The following is a 14,839-nucleotide window of genomic DNA, read 5'->3' as shown; positions in this document are numbered from 1 at the left end:
ATCTCATTAAAACCAGTATCTGGGGGCACCTGGCTGGCTTGGTCAGTAGAGCATAATCTCAGGGTTTGGAGTTTGAGCCCCATGTAGTATGTAGAGATTACTTACAAATAAAATCTTCAAAAAAAAACAAAGTCTTTATATTGTGAGAGCAAAACAAGTAGTTCTTCATTATTAATGTGAAAAAGTACTATCTTTGCAGAACACAGAAGAAAGGTCTATAAAGTCATAAAAGGCTCATGTGTGTGACACCATAGCTTGGCAACCCAGCAGCCATTCCTCCTCCAATGTTTATCACGACACTTGTACAGTTATAATGGGCAATGATTTTTCTTTCTTACGACAACACATTTTAGAAGGTATACTTTACACTCAAGAGTTTTAGATTCAATATGATGTGTGCCAGGTGCTATGGACATAGAAAATAACGTACAGCCCTTGTCTTTGTAGATTACAATCTGGTGAAGAACACAGTAAACCAACAATTATAGTACAATGTGATAGTTTACAAGAAATGAATGAAACAATTCAATGAAAACACAAGATAGGACAGCTAAGCCCTATAGTAGGGGAAAGCTGACATAAAGGTGTCCACAGATTTCCTAGACCTTTTATTTATGATCAGTGGTCCTGAGATCCATTTCCAAACACTAGTGATTCCAAGCACAGACATATTGAGGGATTTTTTTTAGCAACAACATACAATAGGAAAAAATACATTTGAATAGGCTGACATCAAGCGGAGAAGACCTTTCCAGAACTGGGAAATGGCAGAGTTCCACTAAACAAGGTAACTCAGTAACCGCCTTACCTGTCTTCTGGTAATTCGACTGGTTTAATCCGAAAGTCTCCATTTACTACAATTTCATGGGCTAGAGCCATGTTAGTGACTCCTTTCGCTGTCTCTAGAAGTTCTTCTACTGTCACAAATCGAGGAGGACTAGCTGTAACAAAACCCAGCGTAAGAGATTTGCTTCTCTAGATTAAAATTTCCATTAAAGTGAGGAGAAGGCAGTGGTTCTGGTACCAGCTAATAATTTTGGTTATGCCTCTATTTATGAAAATACTCTGGCAATTTCAAACAATAGAACTTTACCTGTTTCTTTTTTTTTTTTTTTTTAACCTAGAAACCTAAAAACAGAGACTACTTCCAACATTGAAAATAGCTGGTTTTTTACTAATGGCTGGTCAGTGGAAATGATTAAATTAAACTGAGACTTAGGTAAGATTTTTAAGTCACAGACTATCAAATTGTCCAAGAAGCAGAGGGGTGTTTTCTAATCTCTTTGTTTTTAGCCTATCCTAAATTTAAGAAAGGAGACCCCAGATCTAGGATTTCCTCATTTGTTCCCATCATCGGTTTACATTTTGTGCCACCACTAATACTGCGCCAGGAGCGAATTCCCCCAAATTAAAATTCAATCAAGTAGTTTAGCACATCAGGTGCTACTCAAAAAACTAAAGCTACTACCCTGTATGTGATACTAAAAATGTTTTGAAACCATAATTTGAAAAGCACTGACCTAGAAGATAATTAAGAAGGTATATTAATTTTCTGTAATGGGGATAAGACCTAGGCTTAAAATGAGATAAATAATGTCACTGGTTTGCACAGGGTTTAGCAGTTATAAAGATCTTCTTAGGTTACTCAAAAATTATTTGCCTTCCTCTTTTACTTTTTTCTTTTGCTCACCAAAAAAAAGGAACTAAATCTAAGAGCTGGTCATATCCTATCTGGTAAAAATCTTTATTTAGTCACATAAGGGGAAGTTGGGAATACTCAACAAAAAGTCTTTTCAACGTTTCCACAGAATAATAATAAAAATACTAAATAAATAGGTAAATAAATAAATCTTGCTTCATGAATATTAGCAAAATATCCAAAAATCAAAATCCAAAATCCAAAAATCAAAGCCCAGATAAAAATTTTCAATATTATTAAGATGTCAATTTCTCCCAAATTGATCTATTCATAAAATGCAATCCCAGTAAAAACCCCAGCAAGTTTTTTTTTTTTTTTTAAGATTTTATTTATTTATTTGACAGAGAGATCACAAGTAGGCAGAGAGGCAGGCAGAGAGAGAGGAGGAAGCAGGCTCCCCGCCGAGCAGAGAGCCCGACGCGGGGCTCGATCCCAGGACCCTGAGATCATGACCTGAGCCGAAGGCAGCAGCTCAACCCACTGAGCCACCCAGGCGCCCCCCAGCAAGTTTTTTTGTTGAAAAAGCCAAACTCAATCTAAAATTTACATGGAAATGCACAGGACCTACAGAAATGAAAACTATTGTGGAAAAGAATAAAGTTGGAAGATTTACACTAACTGATCTCAAGAGTTACTTTAAAGCTACAACAATCAAGACAGTGTTTTTGGTATGAAGATAGATCTACAGACCCAGTGAAGAGAAGAGAGAACCCAGAAACAGACTGATACACATACACATACATACATATACATGTAATCAATGAGGCAAGACTAGTTTAGCTAAACAGTGCTGGAACACTTGATTCTCAGTATATACAAGAATGACCCTCAACCCTAACCACACATGATAAGTAAAAAGGAACTCAAAATGGACCACAGACCTAAATATAAGAGCTAAAACTATAAAACTCCTAGGAGAAAAGATAGGTGAAATCTTTATCTTGAATTAGGTAAAATTTCTTAGAGTAAGATACAAAAAACTCAATATATTAAGAGAAAAAAATTTTAAAAGAATAAAACTTTTGGGGTGCCTGGGTGGCTCAGTGGTTTAAGCCGCTGCCTTCGGCTCAGGTCATGATCTCAGAGTCCTGGGATCGAGCCCCGCATCGGGCTCCTTGCTCAGTGGGGAGCCTGCTTCTCTCTCTGCCTCTGCCTGCTTCTCTGCCTGCTTGTGCTCTCTCTCTCTCTCTCTGTCAAATAAATAAATAAATAAAATCTTAAAAAAAAAAAAGAATAAAACTTTTATTCTGTGAAAGACTCCTACAAAGAAAATGAAAAGGCATGTCAGGTAGGACAGAATCTATGCAAAACACACATGCGATAAAGGACTTGTATGCAGAATACGGAAAGAACAACACAAAAACAGATGACAACCAGTAAAATATAGGCAAAAGATCTGAAGAGACATTGCTCCAAAGTAGATACACAAGTGGCCAGTAGGCCACAAAGAGCTATTCAACATCATTAATCATCAGTGTGAGATAACAGAAAATATGCACGTTGGTCTCTGTCCCTGGTTCCTGGCAGAAGACTTCTAAAATCCTTCTTACTTCCTACGTGATAAGAACAGGAGGAGCATCTAGTTTTAATACTGGGTTTTCGACCCCCTCACTAACAGCAGACTCCTAAAACTCTTGTTAATTCCGAAGCGATAAGCAGAAGGAACAGGTTTTATTCTTTCGAGGTGACTCTGAATGAGCTCGTGGACAGCTTCTGGATGGGGGCTGGTCACCAGAGAGACCACGCCAGGATCAGAAGGCTGGAATTTTCAGTCCTATTCTCCAGAGAGGTTAGAAGGGCTGGAAATGGAGTTAATAATTAATCAGGCCTATACGAGGAAGCCTCTATAAAGTCCTAATAGCAGGGCGTTCCAAGATCTCCCAGGTTGTCCAACACATCCATACTGGAAAGGGTGATGCTCCCCAACTCCACAGACAGAAGCTCCGGCATGGAGGAAACCCCCAGACTTCACCCTAGGTAGCTCTTCATCTAGCTGCTCATCTGTATTTACCTTAATAAACCGGAGAACCGTGTCGCCCTGAGTTCTGTGAGCCACTCTAGCAAATCAACAGAATCCATGGAGGGGTCGGTGGAATCTCCAAGCTGTAGCCCACTGGTCAGAAGCACAGATGACAACCTAGGCTTGTGACTGGTGGCCAAAGCAGAGAGGCTGGGGGTGGGGGGCAGTATTCCTGTGGAACTAAGCCCTTCACCTGTAAGATCTGATGGTATCTGTGGGTAAACAGTGTCAGAATTCAGTTGCAGTGTAGGACATCCAGCTGGTGTGAAAATTGCTTGGTGGTGGCAGGGGAGGGGAACCCCACACATTTGGTAATATACTCTGTGTGAGTAGTAAAAGAGACACCCAGGAGAAAAACCCAGGAGGAAGGACTGGGTTTTGCCCCACGCAGGTAGAAAACTGTAGGTTTTTCCTTTTAGATTCAGGGAAATGCAATTTAAAACCACACTGAGATACCACTACACACCTACTGGAATGGCCAAAATGAAAGACGCTGATCACACCAAGTCCTGACATAGATGTGGAGCATCTGGAACTCTCTCATACATAAACAATGGGAATGAAAAATGGTACCCCCACTTTAGAAAACTGGTTCTTGGTTTCTTATGAAGTAAAGCATACCCTGACCACATGACCCAGCAAACCCACTCCTAGGTCTTCACCCAAGAAAACTGAAAACATATGGCCACGTGAAGACCTGTACTCAAATGTTAATAGCAGCATTCTTCCTAACAATCACAACCTAGAACTAATCCAAATGTCCATCAACGGCAGAATGGATAAACAGATTGTAACCATACACCAGAATACTACCCTACGATAACAAAGGAATAAACTAATACATGCAAAGACACAAATGAATCCTAAAAGCATCATCTCAAGTTAAAGAGTCAGATACAAAGACTATAAACAGTATGATTCCATTTATTTGAAATCATAAAAAGGGCAACATTATAGTGACAGAAAGCAAGTAAGTGGTTGCCAAAGGCTGGAACTCATTATATGAGGCCAGCATTACCCTGACACCAAAACCAGACACTACAGGAAAAGAAAATTACAGGTCAACATCCCTGATGAACATAGATACAAAGATCCTCGACAAAATATGGCAAACCAAATTCAACAGTACATTAAATGGGTCAAACGCTGTGATCAAATGGTAGGAAAGATTCATTGTCCAGGAACATGGGGATTTGGGGAGGTGATGAAAATGTTCTAGCAGCTCATAATTGTGGCAGCAGTGACACAACTGTAAATACGTTTGTCAAAACTCAAATACATACTTAAAATTCAACTTCATTATATATAAATTATACCTCAATGAAGTCGATTAAAAATTCAAAGGCACTGAGCAGGAATTTGCTGTATGCATACTGATTATTAAATTTATTCAAGCTAGTATTTTCTCTCTCCATTTATCAGAAAATGGAACTTCCACTGTGGCATATCAACAGCAAGCATCAGAAATTATTAAATTCCAGGGGCACCTGGGTGGCTCAGTGGGTTAAGCCCCTGCCTTCGGCTCAGGTCATGATCCCAAGGTCCTGGAATTGAGCCCCACATCGGGCTCTCTGCTCAGCGGGGAGCCTGCTTCCGCCCCCCCCCGCCCTCCCCCCCGCCTATCTCTCTTCCTACTTGTGATCTCTGTCAAATAAAGAAAGATCTTAAAAAAAAAAAAAGATTTTATTTTTCTTAAGTAACCACTACACCCAATGTGGGGCTTAAACCCACAACCCCAAGATCAAGAGCCACACCAACTTAAAGAGACTCAGGATTGTCACCAAGGCTTCCACGTTTTGTTTTAGCCCTGGTTTTGCAAAAATCTTCAAATGTCTGATCTTAAACTTATAAAAAAAAAAAAAAAAAAAACAGAAACACACCCAGTTTTCACAGTAAATTTGCCATTTTTCAACAATTTGGGGCATTTGGGTGATGAGAAATAGACACTGGTCTCATGGTACCTAGTCATGAAACACAATGGACACAGCACATCAGGGAGAAATTCAATTCCCTCTAACCAAGAGTCTTGAATGTGACCTTGAACAAGTCATTTAAACATTTCAGGGCCAGAGGTGCCTGGCTGGCTCAGTCAGTTAAGCATCTGACTGTTGGTTTCCGCTCAGGTTGTGATCCCAGGGTCGTGGGGTCAAGCCCTGCAAGGAGGCCCACACTAGGTAGGGAGACCACTTGGGATTCTGTCTTTCCATCTCCCTCTGCTCCTAAATCTTTAAATCTTCCAGGGCCACTATTTACTAATATGCAAAAAGAAGACAATCGAAGGAATGTTCTATGAAAGAGGAGACTTCCAAATTATAGGTTAGTGTGTTCACAGGGTTTTGGGCATACTTGGGAACAAAACCATTTGTACCAAGTGCTGAGAACATCAGACACCAGTTTACAGGCACTGTCCAACTTAGGGACTACTTAAAATCAAACTTATTAATGAAGGGTACCTGATCAAAAGAGATAAGAGCTACAATTTTAAGATATGATCAGGATACGTTATAGATCTATACCCACAGGAATTGTTCACTGCATACTAATTACAGGGTTGACTGTTTTTTGTTTGCAAATTCTCAAATGGCAAATGTCACCTAAACTACTATAGAGTGAGTGAGGTGAAGCAAGGGTAAAGTTTATCCACAGAACTTAGTGCGCTGTGGATAGAAATCACTTGTTAGGGGTGCCTGGGTGGCTCAGTGGGTTAAAGCCTCTGCCTTCGGCTCAGGTCATGATCCCAGGGTCCTGGGATCGAGCCCTGCATCGGATTCTCTGCTCAGCATGGAGCCTGCTTCCTCCTCTCTCTGCCTGCCTCTCTGCCTACTTGTGATCTCTGTCTGTCAAATAAATAAATAAAATCTTAAAAAAAAAAAAAAAAAAGAAATCGCTTGTTACTTTGTCTTCCTCACTAGAGAGCAAGCTCCATGAGCAAAGAGACTGTGCGGACCTGCTGGCTCACTGCTGGGTTCCTGATACACAGCATGCATTAATAAATACTGACTGAACACGGACACACCATAACTCAAAGTCTAGTCATGAGCTTTAAAAAATGTAAGAGGGGAGGGACCGTGGCTGGCTCAGTTGGAAGAGCCTACAGCTTGATCTTGGGGTTGTGAGTTCGAGCCCCACACTGGGTGTGGAGATTACTGAAATAAACAAACCAAAATGTAAGAATTTAGTACCATCCACTTATCTAAGGATGCCTGGGATACACTAATTAAATTCACAGGGGTGCCTGGCTGGCTCAGTCAGTAGAGCATGTGATTCTCATCTCCAGGTTGTAAATTCGAGCCCCATGTTGGATATAGGGATTACTTAAAAATAAAATCTTTAGGGGCATCTGGTTGGCACAGTCAGTTGAGTGTCTGACTCTTGGTTTCAGCTCAGGTCATGATCTCAGGATTGTGAGATAGAGTCCTGCCTTGGGCTCTATGCTCAGCATGGGGTCTGCCTAAGACTCTCTCCCTCTCCCTCACCCCATCTGTCCCTTGCCCATATGCACTTGTGTGCCTTTTTTCTCTCTCTCCCTCTAAAGATAAATAAATCTTCAAAAAAAAAAATAAGAATAAAATCTTTTTTAAAAATATAAGAACTTAGTATCATCCCTTTATCTAAGGATGCCTGGGATCTACTAATTAAACTCACAAAGACCTGATTTAATAAATCAAAAAGCTAAATGGAAAATATTAACTGGAATAACAATTGATGCTTTTCATCTGAATACAGCATCTTTCACTGGCCAACAGGTGATGAAACACCAGCACAGAAGGTGCTTTGTGAGCAGAGAAGCATATGGAAGTAGAGAATCTCAGAGGGGACATTAAGTTACAGCTGACTGACCCTTCCTCTGAGGAGCTCTGTGTTTAAGGAACACATCATTGTTAGAATCAAATCACCACTTCAGATTAGGGCCAACCAATTCTCACAAGCCAGCCATTTTTTTCTTTTTCAATATTCTCTATCACTACTAAAGGTTCTGCACCCAAATTCCAACATGTGTGGGGGCAAGCAGTTGTCACACACCAGTCAGGGGTCCTACAATTCCATTCAATCCTGACACTATCTACTGCAGGTAGCGTCGGATCCCACAGGTTAGGAGCTGGGTTCTACAAACTGCCCCAGTTCCAAGTCCACAGCGATACCTGTGCTATAAATCAGAGGTTCCAATGACTCCCTCCTCTTGCTCGCTTAATTTGCTACAGCAGCTCACAGAACTGAGAAATGTGTCACTTAGCAGATCCTTGGTTTAGTATAAAAGGCTAGAACTCAGGAGCAGCCAGATGAAGAGATGGGTGGGGCAAGGGGGAGAAGAGCGTCCGTGCTCGGAGCACCCCACTCTCCCAGCACCACCACGTGTTCACCAACCCAGAAGCTCCCCCAACACAGTCCTCTGGGGTTTTTAATAGAGGCTTCATTATACAGGCATGATTGATTCAATCACTGGCCATTGGCAGGGCGCTTGGGTGGCTCAGTCGGTTAAGCGGCCAACTCTTGATTTCAGCTCAGGTCCTGATCTCAGGGTCCTAGGATCAAACCCATGGTCTGGGTCCCTCTTGTCTCCTTGTTTGGTAGGGAATCTGCTGGAGGATTCTCTCTCCACCCCTCCCCCCACATGCCCAGGCTCCCGCTTTCTTCCTCTCTTAAATCTTTAAAAAAAAAAAAATCGCTGGCATTGACAATTGATTTAACTTCCAGCCCCTCTCCCCAGTCTGCAGGTTGTGGGAAGAGACTGAAAGTTTCAACCCTTGGGATGCCTGGGTGGCTCAGTTGGTTAAGACGCTGCCTTGGCTGGGATCATGATCCCAGCCACCTGGGATGGAGCTCCTTGCTCGGCGGGGGACCTGCTTCTCCCTCTGCCTCTGCCTGCCACTCTGCCTGCCTGTGCTTGCTCTCAATCTCTCTGACAAACCAAAAAAAAAACAAACAAAAAAAAAAAACAAAAAAAACAAAAAAAAACTTTAAAATTAAAAAAAGAAAAAAAAAAGTTTCAACCCTCCAATTAATCATATGACTGGGTCCCCCTAGGAACCAGCCCCCATCCTTGGGTGACCTAAATGCTTTCCAGAAGTCACTTCATTAACATAACAAAAGATACCTTTCCTGCGCTCATCACTTAGGAAATTCCAAAGGAGCTCTTTGCCAGGAACTGGCCAAAACACAGAGTTTTCTTATTTTATAATTCACAATATCACAGTTACCAACAGCAATTCTGCCCTTAAAATACTACTCTATTAAAATTTGCAAGGCTAAAGATTATCTTTTTGCTATTTACATTTTAATTTGTAGAATTCCAGAAGTGATTTTACAGTTATTATAAACTCAAATGTCTGCAGTTTCTTTCATATTTTATAAATTCTTATTTCTGCTCTAGGTGATGAGTGAGGCTTCCTGATGTGGTCCCCAGACTATAGGGTCTGAGCTTTACACAGAGGCCCACGGCCCTGTGCCTACCTATTATTATAAGAAGAACAAGGAAGCCAGAACAATATTTTAGGGCACTGATTTTATATATCATTTTGGTATAGACTTCTAAACAAATTTAATGAAATCTTCCATGACTTTCTTCCTAAAAAAATGCATATGCACACAAATGTTGATATACTTTTCTGGCTGTTCCTACGACCCCTAAAAATCTTGGGTCCCAGGATAAGTACTCTTGTCTTAAGGACATAACTATATACAGTCTCAGATAATATAGTCTAATGTTGGCTAGACATTAATTTGGAGTCATGACATTAGACTGAAAGGATGCCAAAGCAAGGCCATCAATCAAAGAATGACTAAAGATTCATACCAATGATCCTCCTTTATCAGAAACTGTAGGTGATAAAACCATCATGTCAGCCATATACATCCCAATTACAGCAATCAGTCCTGGTATCTTTAATCGCAACAGATGACATGCCAGTAGTATTAACAATTAATATTTGTTGAGCATTTACTAGGTGCCAAGCTTATTCTAAACACTTTACATGAATTCATTTAATCTTTACAACTATCCTAAGAGATAAGTGTAATTTCCTCATTTTAAAAATTAGAAAACAGGGGCACCTGGGTGGCTCAGTGGGTTAAGCCTCTGCCTTCTGCTCAGGTCATGATCCCAGGGTCCTGGGATGGAGCCCCGCATCAAGCTCTCTGCTCAGCGGGGAGCCTGCTTCCTCCTCTCTCTCTGCCTACTTGTGATCTCTGTCTGTCAAATAAATAAATAAAATCTTAAAAAAAAAAAAAGAAAGAAAGAAAGAAAAGAGTATTGTGTGGACTAATAAATTACCTGGGAAGGACTTTGATCATTTTAAAAGAAACACACCTAAAACCCCAAAAATGTTCATATTTCTTTCAAATATGAAGAACTACTGATCACCTCCACTTTAAAGAGATAACATCAGCACTGACATTCTTAGACTATGACACTCCCTCTTAAAACTTTCATTTTTGGACTCACTTCAAAAAGCTTAAGTATTCTTAATAAAAGACATGAGTTGGGGGGACTGCTGGGAATACTTGTGGAAATTACCACCTTTTCATCCGTGAGGCCGGCTCCCTGCCAGGGATCTGAAATGACTTCACCGACCATTCAGCAAACTGAATCCCCTCAGCCTCGTGGGAACGAAGCCCCCAGGCAATGAAGTTAGGGTGTGGTGACCTCACTCACATTCAAAACCTATTTTTTTTTTAACCTGCACAAGCACAGTCCTGGCTGGAACATGCCTCAGACTTTTCAGACGCTTTTTTAAATTAAAGCTACAATTTGCACTCCACCCTCTTTCTCAGAGCACTTCAGAGAAAGTGGAATGCCACGGAGACCACAGGAAGACAGGAATATTCCGGACAGGATCCTAAAATTTTAATTTCTCTAGCAATTGAAAATCCACAAGTGGGGGCGCCTGGGTGGCTCCGTAAAGCATCTGTCTTCCAGCTCAGGTCATGATCTATATGGGTCCTGGGATGGGCCCGCAGGGCTCTCTGCTCAGTCTGCTCCTCTCTCTCTCTCTCTTGCTCTTTGCCTCCCCACCGGGCATTTTCTCTAATAAATAAATAAAATTTTTTTAAAAACCAGAAGAAAAGAGGGGTGCCTGGGTGGTTCAGTGGGTTGGGTCGTGGTCTCCGGGTCATGGGATCGAGTCCCTCATCCGGCTCTCTGCTCAGCAGGGAGCCTGCTTCCCCCTCTCTCTCTCTGCCTGCCTCTCTGCCTACTTGTGATCTCTCTGTCAAATAAATAAATAAAATCTTAAAAAAAAAAAAAAAAAAAAAAAACAGAAAAAAAGAAAACCCACAAGTGACTAGGCTTCCGGTTGAGAAACTTGCTATTCTTAAATATTATAACTTACTAGTTATCCGCAATGTTAGATTATTAGAACCCAGGTCAGGGTCACAAGTACAAGGAAGCCTAATCAAAATATCATCTCAAAACATGATAATAGGGTTTCTACCCAAAGGCAAATTTGCTTACAGTGAGGTCTTTGCACTCTTTGGGTGCTGGGAGAGCCCGACTTTACTGTTTTCTGTAGAGCGGCATCAGAACCTTTCACAGCATCTTCAAGGTCTTGCTCAGAATCATTCGATTTTGATTTTCCTGCTTCATTTATATTGGGCTTGTCAGGGTTTTCGGACATTCTCAATTAAGTTTAATTCACTTTCCTAGGAAAGAAAAAAAAAGTGAACGAAATGTTCTGGCTCTGTCACTAGCTAGTAGTGCGACTCTGGGCAAATCATTTATCCTCTTTGGGTTTCAATTTTCTCACCTGTGAAAATGAATGGGCTTGTGAAGCTCTTACCCAGCTATCATATTCTACCTGTGATTAAATAGACAGCTCTAAAATGACGCTTGTGATTTACCAAATTTATGGACCTGTGCCTCAGATACAGAGTGACAAGTCTGAATATTTTTGTCGCACACTCCTAAGTACCATGTCAAAAGAAAACAGGACAGACCTTACATTGTTGGAAGATAATACTACCAAGTGCCCGCTTCTATTTTAATCAAAGAGTGATTCAATTCGTCACTACTTTCATTCCTGAGAGCTGATATGAAAAGTCTTTGGAAACCATGCTTTTAACCTTTGCTTCCATACACTGGGCTGATAAGCCGCTCTCCTGATTCTGTTGTGTGGATGACTAGAGATGACACATAGAAGGTAGAATCTTACAAGGCATGTAAGAATATGCGGGGCAAATATTTTTATTAACTTCTTGTCAGTGAGCAGGAAAAGATCGTAAGGAGGAAGTTGCAAACATCCACAATGTATGGGGTTGGGTGGGGTTTTAATTTTTTAAGTTGCTGGTTAGAACAGCAATAATATTTAGCACATTGGTTTCGGCCAGTTAAAAAAAAAAAAAAGAAAGAAAGAAAAAGGCCTGAAATTGTAACCTCTTTTTACTGTAGAAGTTTTGTCAAGTTTTTCCTTCCTGAGGTTTTTCCCTGGAGTTCTCTCTTCCTAAGGTGTTTCTAATTAAGGGAGAAGACAGAGACAATGTATCTGCATTCACAAAACTGCAAATAATTAGAATTTGTACCATCAGCACTTGGAGATCACAAAACATTTTCATAAACACTAATTAGTCTTTATTATACACCTGGATGGTAATCCAAGGATCAAAAGAAATGTTGACTGCTTCCAAAAGGTCTGGCAGACTCTCTTCTGCACATTAAACAGAGAAGAATCACTTGATATAATTATCTGAAATTTCAGATCCCTCCATTAAATAAAATGAAGTTACTGGAATTGACATTTTCAGGCCTGCATTTTTTCCCCCAGGCCTGTATTATTAATATGAAGGTTGCTTTAATGCAGTTCCCCTTACCTTCTAACATCCCACTCCAGACACCCATCTCCTCTGTCCTAAATCCTATTAGGCTCTGGATATGCTCCAAACCAAAAGATAACATTGCCAGCATATTCTATGAGAAAGGACAAACACACACACTTCTAATTTTATCCTCTTCACATGCTGAGAATGAGCTCAGAAAGGATGAAGTAACTCCTACTGCGCAGTGAGGAGGAAGGCATGCTTTTCTCCAACGCTCAGTTTAGTAAACTAACCCCATCCTTTTAAGATTCAGCTCAAGTCCTACTCCTCCCAGGACACTTCCCAGCAGTGTTTGCACCTTTCCCTGAACTCTTGTTGGGCTAGTTACTGAACATCTGGCATGCATCCTTGCCTTAAATCCAATTCAAAATATACTTATTTAGGGGCCCCTGGGTGGCTCAGTCGTTAAGCATCTGCCTTCGGCTCAGATCATGATGCCAGGGTCCTGGGATCGAGCCCCAAGTCCAGCTGACTCTGGCTCTGTGCTCGGCAGGAAGTCTGGTGCTCCCTCTCCCACTCCCCCTGCTTGTGTTCCCTCTCTTGCTGTGTCTCTGTCAAATAAATAAATAAAATCCTTTTAAAAATTCTGTATCTTAGTCTCTATCTATCTATCTATCTATCTATACTTATTTAAATAGGCCTGGAGAGGGAAACATGCTCACTAGGAAACAGGCTGAAGCTTAAGTCTTGGTGGCATGAAGAAATCACTAAGGGAACACAGCAGACGGAGACAAGAATTCTGCCTGGTGGAAGGCTGGGATAACCTTCCCGAAAAAGGTGACATTTGAGCTGTTCTTTTGAAAAGAGAGGATTTCACCCAATTAAAAAATGACTAGAGTGAGAGAGGAGGTGGAGAGGGAGAGCATTTCACTCAGAGGGCAAATGTGAAGGCACACGAAAATGAGCAGGAGAACTAGTGGCAGGTGATGAAGAGGGAAAGATGGGTTGGGCCGAGCCTGTAAAACTGCTAGTTTTATTTAAAACACACACACACACAAACTCTTCGCCTAGATTTTTAAGTTCTTCGTGCCCAGCACCAACCACATTTCCCAATCCGCTCCATCCGTGTAAGCCTATCTTCCAAACAGAAGCCCGTTAAGTATTTGTTGACAGCTGTGTCATCTCTGTGATGTCAGCGTGTGTGGGAAGGATGGGCGTTGGTCTCAGACGTACCTGGGTTCCAATTTTGGCTCTTTACTAGCTGGGGAACTTCAGTTTCCTCATCTGTAAAATGCAGCTACCTACTTCTTCGATTTGGGGGACGATGAGACGACAGAATGTGCAGAACAGCAGCCGGCACACCACAGGCTTCCCACAAATGGTAGCTGTAATTACTGGGCTACAGGAAGCACCGACTGCTTACAGCGTGCTCATTCATTCAACAATCAACTCCGGCTCCGCCCGAAAAGGGAACCGGGGTAGGAGGCTCCTCGCACTGGCCCGAAAGACCTTCCATCCGAGCTACACGCTCGGCCAGGGCGCCACAAGACACTCCCCAGCAGAAAGGGTCTCTCCGCAAAGGAAAGGCGCTCCGTCCCCCCACGCCGGGACCCGCTCCCTCTGGCCCGCAGTGCCACTCACTCTCGGCGCCCGGATTCCGTTGTAAACAACTGTTCGGGCCGGCGAGGGAGTGGCGGGCCGGCTGCAAGCGATGGAAGAGGGGCGCACTAGGAGCATGGCCTCGAGGGGCGGGACAAAGGCCCCTCTATGCCGCACCCCGCCGCCGCCCCTGCTTCTCCCTTGCCTCCACCCGACAGCACGGGACCCGACCGGCGCGGACGAGGCGAAGAAATGCCTGGGAATGCCACCTGGCGCCTCCCGCGCGGGCCCCGCAGGGCTGCCAGCCTCTGCGTCCCCTTCCCTCACCTGCCACGGAGTTCTCCCTCCTGCCGCTCGGGCGGGGAATGAGACGGCCGCCGGCGCCGCGGCGGAGGCGCGGAGCGATGCGCGGCGAGCACGGGACGCTTCAGCCTCTGCCCTTCCGAGGCTGCATCCCTCGCCGCGCTGCGGGCGGTCCTCCGAGCCAGGCTCGGGTGGGTAGCGGCCAGTGTGGCCGCTCCTCAAGCGTCGGGAAGGAGGAGGGAGCTCTTTAGCCGGGAGGCGCCCGCCCCTCGTAGGGCGACGCCATGTTTTCGTACGGAAAAGCGAGAGGCGCGGTCCGGTGCGGGCTGAGGGGGCTCGGTGGGCGGGGGCTCGAGCCGGGAGGCGCCATGTTTCCGTACGGAGATGCGAGAGGTAGGCTCCGAGTCGGCCGACGGGGCTCAAGCGGGCGGTGGCTCAGAGACAGGTCGTGCCCGCCCCACGCAGGGCGG

At 43.2% G+C, this 14,839-nt stretch overlaps 1 protein-coding gene across 5 annotated transcripts in view; it reads right to left on the bottom strand.

Moving 5' to 3' along the window:
* Positions 1-14,531, bottom strand: part of TCP11L1 (t-complex 11 like 1) — a 37,656-nt gene extending 23,125 nt beyond the window's left edge. The window contains exons 1-4 of one of the 5 annotated variants that reach the window (XM_047747415.1): positions 14,394-14,523; positions 12,522-12,618; positions 11,170-11,357; positions 809-941 (exon numbers count right to left, since the gene is read on the bottom strand). In XM_047747415.1, the coding sequence (XP_047603371.1) occupies positions 809-941; positions 11,170-11,332 (296 nt within the window). In that variant the 5' untranslated portion in view covers positions 11,333-11,357; positions 12,522-12,618; positions 14,394-14,523. Of the gene's footprint in view, positions 1-808; positions 942-11,169; positions 11,358-12,521; positions 12,619-13,534; positions 13,639-13,700; positions 13,871-14,393 lie in introns of those variants that run through there. The other 4 variants (XM_047747411.1, XM_047747414.1, XM_047747413.1 and 1 more) reach the window with 4 other exon arrangements.
* Between the last annotated feature and the right edge of the window lie 308 nt (positions 14,532-14,839).

This window comes from Lutra lutra, chromosome 10 (assembly GCF_902655055.1).
Source record: "Lutra lutra chromosome 10, mLutLut1.2, whole genome shotgun sequence".
In the NCBI taxonomy this organism is placed as follows: domain Eukaryota; kingdom Metazoa; phylum Chordata; class Mammalia; order Carnivora; family Mustelidae; genus Lutra; species Lutra lutra.
The sequence above is the reverse complement of the archived record's forward strand: the minus strand, read 5'-3'. Positions and strand labels throughout refer to the sequence as shown.